The sequence below is a fragment of the Diaphorina citri genome, unplaced genomic scaffold (assembly GCF_000475195.1).
Source record: "Diaphorina citri unplaced genomic scaffold, Diaci psyllid genome assembly version 1.1 scaffold5356, whole genome shotgun sequence".
NCBI lineage: Eukaryota > Metazoa > Arthropoda > Insecta > Hemiptera > Psyllidae > Diaphorina > Diaphorina citri.
In genome coordinates this window covers 1-7,816 of record NW_007382732.1, presented here as the reverse complement: position 1 = coordinate 7,816, position 7,816 = coordinate 1, and the positions used below count along the sequence as shown (strand labels likewise).

Genomic DNA, 7,816 nt, shown 5'->3' with positions numbered 1-7,816 from the left:
TGATTTAAAATACTATTTTTGTTCGACTGGAAGTTTGTAATGGAAGTCGCGCGACCCGGCAGCTAGGATCGGAACGCCACCTTAATAACACTGGCTTTTTCCGACCCCACTCAGACTGGGTGAGGTTGATGTGAGCGGGTAGCTTTTAACCTAATGGAGGGAAACCCCCCATCACTATAAAAACCTTTCCATCCACCCCTGGTGGGCTATTGAAAGGGGACACCTTCTGGATTTCGTCTTAATCTTCTTCTTAATATATCCTAGCAGTATAAATGAGGTATAATAATAATAGTGCTTATTTATACTGCTCGCATAGGACTGTAAAGTCCCTTACTACTATTATTGTGGTCAAATTCTCAAATTATATTGAGGATGAAATTCCATACCTCGGCTGGGATTGAACCCACGCCCTCCTGTTTACCAGGCGAGCGCCTTGACCACTACATCACCGAGGTAGGCTACATTCTATTCTATTATTATGTATATTACATTGAATTAGGGGACTTTCCCATCAAATTTCCTTTAACAAAACAGTTTATTGAACCATCAGGAGAATGAGAATCACATACCTCCTTGAGTAATTTCTTATTGGACATAATGAAGGGTCGAGTTAGTAGATGGCGTAGCTTACTAAGGTCTCTCTCAGTCATGGGAATAGTGGGTATAACCCAGTGACGTATATCAGTAGGGTGAATGCCCAGCCATTGGATTTCCGGACAGGCAAGGGTTAACGCTTGCGGGGACAGAGTCTGCAAGTGTGTTAAACTATGAGTGTGAAGAAAAGAACTTTGTAGTGTTTTATACGGAAGGTCCCGGGTTCGATGCCCAGTGACGTATATCAGTAGGGTGAATGCCCAGCCATTGGATTTCCGGACAGGCAAGGGTTAACGCTTGCGGGGACAGAGTCTGCAAATGTGTTAAACTATGAGTGTGAAGAAAAGAACTTTGTAGTGTTTTATACGGAAGGTCCCGGGTTCGATGCCCACCATTGACAAAATATTATACCTATTTGTTTTTCGATTGTAAATATTTCAACGGGTTACTTTTTGGTGTTCTCGTGTTGACCCAGCAGTCCCACCACCTAAATGGGAAGTATTGTGTCTCTTCTCGCCCATCGGATGAGGGGCATACTACGGGATGGGCATGCTACGACACAGACCACATGCGTTCAATGTAGCGGTTGTTTTATTGCTACGATATGAAAACGGCGAGGCGGAGAAACACTGATATTTTTTTTTTTTTAAGATGTTACGAAGGAAGGAATTTCCCTCTTTTGAGTGAATTCAGGACTTTAAAGGGATTTTTTCTAAATCGAAGACCAAAAAGAGGGTAGGTACTTACCAGAGAGCCGTATCTGTAGACGCACATGATTTCAATACCGTACGGGTCTGCATCAACCAACGCGTACAAAGGTACGTCCACACTGTCCTTGAGTTTACGCAGAAACAATCTTGTGTTCACGTCTGGAAAGCCTTTGCTCTGAGGAGGGAAAGATTTGAGAAGGAATTTTAACTGTCAAAAGGTACGTCCACACTGTCCTTGAGTTTACGCAGAAACAATCTTGTGTTCACGTCTGGAAAGCCTTTGCTCTGAGGAGGGAAAGATTCGAGAAGGAATTTTAACTATTAGTATAGGTAAAAGAACAACGTCTTCACTTGACTAGTAACTTTACTAGTCAAGTTACACTTGACTTTACTAGTCAAGTGAAGACGTTGTTCTTTTACCTAGGTATACTAATATGTTGCTACTTGACAGATTGACTCTCCTAGAGAGGAATTTTAACTGTCTGGTATGAACGCTCGAAAAAAGGACATACTATGGGTGATGATCTGAGCTATCAGAGCCTGGCTTTTCCCGGCCCCACTCAGGCTGGGTAAGGTTAATGTGAGGAACCCGCTAGGTAGCTCGTCTCCAAATTAAGGGTCAACCCCGTCACTCCAAAACTTAGCAGTTGTACAGTGACGTTAAACGCATTAATTTCATGATTTTTTTCTTTTTTTTTTACTTCTAATATTATCTATCAAAAATAATTATTTTTTTGTATTTCATTTTTTCGTAGCAATGAAACAACTGCTACATTAGACGCATGTGGCCTGTGTCGTAGCATGCCCATCCCGTAGTATGCCTCTCATCAAAACTAAAGTTGTGTAGCTGTGTGTCCATTCTTCTTATCTCAAAGTAACAATCACATAGAAACACACAACCACACGTCACGTCACGTGATAGGAGTGTAGCTGTCCTGAACGAAATTACCTGCAATATTATGGGACAACTTTTATAAACTACATCTTTCTGACTTCCCATGAGCACAGGTGACGTGATAGTACATACATACATAACCATTATCATTCTATCCTATAGGACAGGTCGATGAACAAAGCCCCTCCACCAGACTCTATTGCTATACCTTTGGTTAGCCTTTATATCTTCCCAGTTTCCTTGTTTCTTCCCAACATCAAACTTGATAGTGTCTTCATAACGATATCTTGGTCTTCCCTTAGGTCTTGTACCTTCCATTCATTCATTCGATCTTATGCATTCTGTATTAAGCTTTAATGCCGCTTCCTTCTTTTCTAGCTACCCCGGTCTATCATAGAACCTCTCATCTATTCTGCAGTAGTGTTCTGGGTTGTCGGATTGTTTGGAGGGATTTCCGGATTCATTTTGTTTTCCATTCCGGTCATTTTGTCGGCAACTGCGGCCACAGCGTACGGTAAGTTCAGCTGCGAATAGACTAAACTACGTATACATATGACTCTCAATTGGTATTTTTTAAAGGTTTTATTTCTGTGCTGGGATTGCGGGGTGAGCTAGGTCTAAGAATGGATGGGTGAGAGATTCGATGTGTACGTACACATTTTAGTTTAAAAGATCTTCAAATTCTACACGTTTTAAAGTAGTCCGAATCCTCATCAGAAATGAGATTATAGCTGTAAGAGAATTAAGATTTGAAAAGATGGACAAGGCCTTGAATGACTTTGTGTTCATTTCCAGGTTGTTTCATCTCAGCTGTGTTTGACTCGATAGCAACTGCGTCCTTAGCTTCCGTCCCCATTGAATTCGTCTCCCTGTCCTTCTGCGGGATATATCTCAACTTCTACACACTCCCATTCTACACAGCTTGGATCAAGTATCTCTCCATGTTCTACTTTGGTATTGAGGCAGTGTCTATTGTACAGTGGAGTGAGATAGACAAGATTGCCTGCAACTTGAATGTGACAGTGTCCGATTTTCCTTGTGAACACCTAGGGGACATTGCCTTGGACAGGTATGGATACTCCGAAAGTCACTTCTCTGTAGACATTCTGGGACTTGTGTTTATCTACTGTGTCGCTCATGTGTTTGGTTACATTTCGTTCGTGAGAAGAAGCAAGCGACAGCCCGTGTACTGAGCGATAAAGCAATATTCAATCAATAACCTACGTGTATTGAAAGATAAAGCAATATTCAATCAATAAACTACGTGTTTATTGAGAGGTAAAGTAATACTCGATCAACAATCTACGTGTATTGAGTGATAAAGCAATATTCAATCAAGAAACTAAAAAGAATTCTACATGAAACTCAAACTTCATAAAAGTATGGATACTTTCTGTGGGTCTTCTTTTTTCTATATTCATCCGGTACCTACGCAAATACTTTATATTTATTTGTTAGTAAATAATAACAAATACTTTATATTTATTTGGAGTACCTAATGGTTATTTATCGGGCGTTTCACTTTGAATATTCAGAAGTTCAGGCCCCAATTCACCATGATAGTGATTAAAACGCTCGCCTGCTAAGCGGGAGGACGCAGATTCGAATCTTAACCGAGGCACGGAATCCTAATTTATTTGAGACTTTGACCAAATAATAATATTCAGGTCTACCTGATAGAGTCAGTTATACCTGATACCTAGTTAATATGTGCTCATCAGGTAGACCTGACGTTCGGACCTTTTCAGCCGTACCTGTCAGGTTTACCTGATAGTATGTGTGCTCATCAGGTATACGTATACCTGATCAGTTGTACCTGTCAGGTCTACCTGAAAGTGAGTAGCTGGTCCTACAAGGTGGACGCGCTACACTCCAAGCTAACTAGGCTGACAGTTTTTATTTCTCCAATAATGAAAGATGTTTATTCCCTCTTTCAGCTCCAGTACAGTCAAATCGTAGGCTGTCTGAAAGGCTTGAAGCGCCTGCAGAAGAGTCAGCAATACCAGAAGTTTCGCCCCTCCTGTCCTATCAAAGGCAACGCTCGCCTGTGGTGGCAATACGCCTTCCATTGTTGCCAGTACAGTCGCAACGGAGACATGATTGTGACGAAAACTTGGCAACAGTGTTTGGATCGGGGACGAGATAATGTGAAATACGTGGAGGTGTATTGTAAGATACTCAATGCTCAGCCTGGATATGTGAATCTGACGGTGGAGGAGAGGAGATTGAAGGAGGAGATGGAAATGGAGAGGGGATATGAGGAACTCAAGACGCTGAGAGAGGTACGTTGATGAGTTTTTTTTTTTTTTTTTTTCAAAGGGGTTTAATTAAAGTCACCTAAAAAACTAAAAAAGAGTGTTTTACAACTGTTTTTTTTTTCTATGAAACAACGGCTACATTATACGCTTGTGATCTGTGTCATAGCATGCCCATCCCTTAAAGCGTTGGACTTCGAATCTAAGAGTTTGTTGGTTCGAGTCTGTGTCAAGTCATGAAATTCATCTGGGTTTAATAACTGGGGAACGACATTTGTGACAAGTATTCACCTAGGTATATTTAAAAAATTCTTTTCTATGATTATTCTCATTTCAGGCGGCCATGTTTCGTCTACGACCACCTCCTCCCCCATCCTCCGCTGTCCCCCCTCCCATCGGACCGGTAGAAGCGCGCTCTGTACTAGCTGGATGGCTACCAGCATGGACTTGGTACGCTACACCGCCTCCAACGTCCAGTGATCCGACTAGCCAACCTAACCAGCCTCCTCTTAGTCTGAGCGAAGCAGAACGAGAAGTATGATAGTGTTTTCATTGGGGACGAATTTCTTAGAGAAGAAATACTTTTTTAAAAAAAATCTTTTTGAATTATTTATTATTTTTGACGATCTTTACGAAAAAAATACATTTATACAGTTATATTTTTCATGAGCATCACCAATTGTGGTGAAGCTGAGAGCCTCTCCTCAATTTTTGTGGATGTCATAGGTCACAGCAAATTAAGAGCCTCACAAAAGTCCGCCCTGGGTGGGAATCGAACCCGCGACCTAGCGCGCACAAAGCTAACTAGACTGGCATACCTATCAACTTTTTAAATTATCCAGATTATCCTTTTTACTCTTGTAACGCCGCCACTGGTCGCTACACGATTATCGATTAAATTAAGAACCGCCAGCCTAGTTAGCTTAGTTGGTAGTGCGTCTGCCTTGTAAGCGCTAGGCCGCGGGTTCGATCCCCGCCCGAGGCGGATTTTATCCTAATGGGATAATGTTCGTTCTCGGAACGGCTGGCTTTCTCCTATCCTGTCTTCCTTCTCTCTTCGGTTTCGGGACGATGAGACCATAGCAGTTACAGTTCCCTCTGTCAAATCTCTTAAAAAAAAAAAAAAAAAGAAACTCGTTAGTCCTCACAAAGCTGATTGCACCCCGAACTCCAAGCACAGAGCCGATAAAACTTCGATTATGGCCAGAAGTTAAATCGATTTAAAAACTCACCTTCATCTTATTCAACTGTAAATGGTAATTCACAGGTGTTGGAGGATGAAATCAGGGATGGCTCTTGCTGATACGGTGGAAAATAATACACTCCTAAGGCGAGACACTGTGTTTGGGGCAATTCAACTTCACCATAGTAACTGGTACGGTGAAAGCTGTGTTCACTACGAGAGAATGAGACTGGATTAATCGAAAAGTAAGTGTACTTTAAATTGCCCTTTATATTTTGCGAGTATCAAATTATGTATTACTTGTGGTAGAGCAGAGCCTTTTCACAATTTGCAATCATCTCCCCAATTTTCTACCAAGCTTGTTTACGATGGTAATGCCGCCACGGGTCGCTACTCGATTAAAGTAGCTACTCGGTTGTTCCTTACGAGAGTGAGTGGCACCCCGAACTGCAAGTACAGAGGGCTAAAAAACTTCGACCCCACCGAGAATTGAACCCAGGACCTCCGGTATGGCAAGCCTAGTCTGATACCCACTCGAAACTAAGGTTTATAAGTAGCTCATTGTGGTAGTATCTATTCTTTGTTTCAGGAAAGTAATGATGGAGTTGAACCTGTCTGTAATGTAAAGCTAGGCTATGAATCTAGGCCTCGTACCTTCATCCCCATAAGGATCTTCTGTAACGATAGGTGCTGTGTCTCTGTATGATCATTGTAGCTCCGGGACTCTGTATTCCCTGTACTTAATATTCTCCCCAGAGTAAGGTTGCGAATATTCACTAGTCATTAGTTGATCTAGGCGGCAGTGCGCCCAGCCCAAGTTCCGGCCTCAGCACGCCAGTGTGTATATTACACGAACATTTCAACTGCATTTTACCCCTATCCATAACTCCGTCCAATTTTCCACACAATTATGTTATCCATCATTTATTGTACCAGGCGTATTGTAACTTCCAATTTGTTCTTGCGAACTTCTCGGCACAAGTTCTCACCGCGAGCCTCCCTGACCCCTCCTCTGCCCGCAGTCCTGTGTCCGCCTCACGCGACGCGTGACCCCGGGAGTGACAGACACCTTGTTCTCTCCTTTTCCCAACTATTTACAAACTCGATTTTTCTTTCTTCTTCTTTTCTCAGATTGGTGAGTATGATATAGTATTCTTTTTTTTAAGTACCGGTAAAAAGTCTAAAAAAGGGAAAATTTATAGTTGTTCTTTGTTTTAAAGTTCAAAGATGCTGTGAGCCCTTACGAAGTATTAAAGCTACCTCCAGTAGTCACGCGGACGTTCGAAAGTCAGCGTTTACTCACTGAAAAAGTTCTAGAGATTGAGGTCCCCCTCCGTCCACAGTGCCACCCCCTCCTGCCCCCCTCTTCCATTTGGTGTATGAGTCCCTCGCCCCATTTCATTCCAGGCTGTGATTATCCGTCTCCATATGAATCTCAGTCCTTGGACAGTTGTGTACAACCGGTAAATAGTTGTTTTTTTTTTTTTTTTTTTTTTTTTTTTCTTCTTCTTCTTCTTTCTTTCTTTCTTTCTTTTAGTCGGGTGTTTGACTTCCTCTTTGAGTATTTCAATGTTTCATTGCCTTTTTTTTTCATAGCACTGAAAAGGCGTATTATTTTGATTTTTTGTCTTTGAAAGAATTATTCATATTAATTTAAATGATTTTGAGCCAACCTAATGATGTTCTTTCCTTGTAAGCGCTAGGTTGCGGGTTCGATTCCGTCCTCCGGGGCGAACTTTATCCTAAACAGACAAGGTTCGTTCTCGGAACGGCTGGCTTTCTCCTATCCTGTCCTCCTTCTCTCTTCAGTTTTGGGACGATGGCGATATTACAGCTACCTCTATCAAACACGCTCAAATGGGAAACGTTTTATTTAATAACTCATTACAGATACGCTCTTAGATCAGTCTTCTTTTTAATCAAACATCATAAATAAGAATAAGTAAACACCATGTTTATTGATGGAAGGCCGGTATAAAGGGAGGGACTTTTCAGTCTCATCTAACATTTCCCTTTCTAACAACAAGGCTAACATCCCCCATGTTGACTTTCACAGGTAGCGACCAGGTGGCTACTTGATTTCTTCACCAAGCCTCACCAAACCCGGGATCAAGACTTGAGAGAAGCGGCCCGACAGGGATATGCCGCTATGAAGTACAAGACCAAACAGCGACTCCTG

The 7,816-nt window shown here is 41.9% G+C and overlaps 2 protein-coding genes and 1 long non-coding RNA gene across 3 annotated transcripts; 2 read left to right on the top strand and 1 right to left on the bottom strand.

The window, feature by feature from the left end:
• Positions 1-569: 569 nt before the first annotated feature.
• Positions 570-2,304, bottom strand: LOC113472409 (meiotic recombination protein SPO11-like; the record flags this gene model as incomplete). The annotated part of the gene is made up of 5 exons (XM_026832161.1): positions 2,254-2,304; positions 1,527-1,589; positions 1,342-1,479; positions 805-906; positions 570-749 (listed from the first exon to the last, which is right to left on the bottom strand). Coding segments are annotated over exons 1-5 (534 nt in total), but the record flags the coding sequence as incomplete, so codon positions are not given.
• A 49-nt stretch (positions 2,305-2,353) lies between these two features.
• LOC113472410 lies at positions 2,354-3,756 on the top strand. The gene is made up of 2 exons (XR_003394725.1): positions 2,354-2,713; positions 2,995-3,756. It is a non-coding gene; the product is annotated as an uncharacterized LOC113472410 (long non-coding RNA).
• LOC113472408 (vacuolar protein sorting-associated protein 13D-like) lies at positions 3,756-5,810 on the top strand. The gene is made up of 4 exons (XM_026832160.1): positions 3,756-3,761; positions 4,137-4,481; positions 4,792-4,989; positions 5,722-5,810. The coding sequence occupies exons 1-4, from the start codon at positions 3,756-3,758 to the stop codon at positions 5,755-5,757; spliced, it is 585 nt and encodes a 194-aa protein (XP_026687961.1). The 3' UTR covers positions 5,758-5,810.
• Positions 5,811-7,816: the final 2,006 nt, after the last annotated feature.

Excerpts from the sequence above, each read along its gene's own strand:
- LOC113472408 (XM_026832160.1), top strand. Across the intron at positions 4,482-4,791 it reads AACTCAAGACGCTGAGAGAG|GCGGCCATGTTTCGTCTACG; the intron begins GTACGTTGATGA and ends TTCTCATTTCAG. Across the intron at positions 4,990-5,721 it reads TGAGCGAAGCAGAACGAGAA|GTGTTGGAGGATGAAATCAG; the intron begins GTATGATAGTGT and ends GGTAATTCACAG.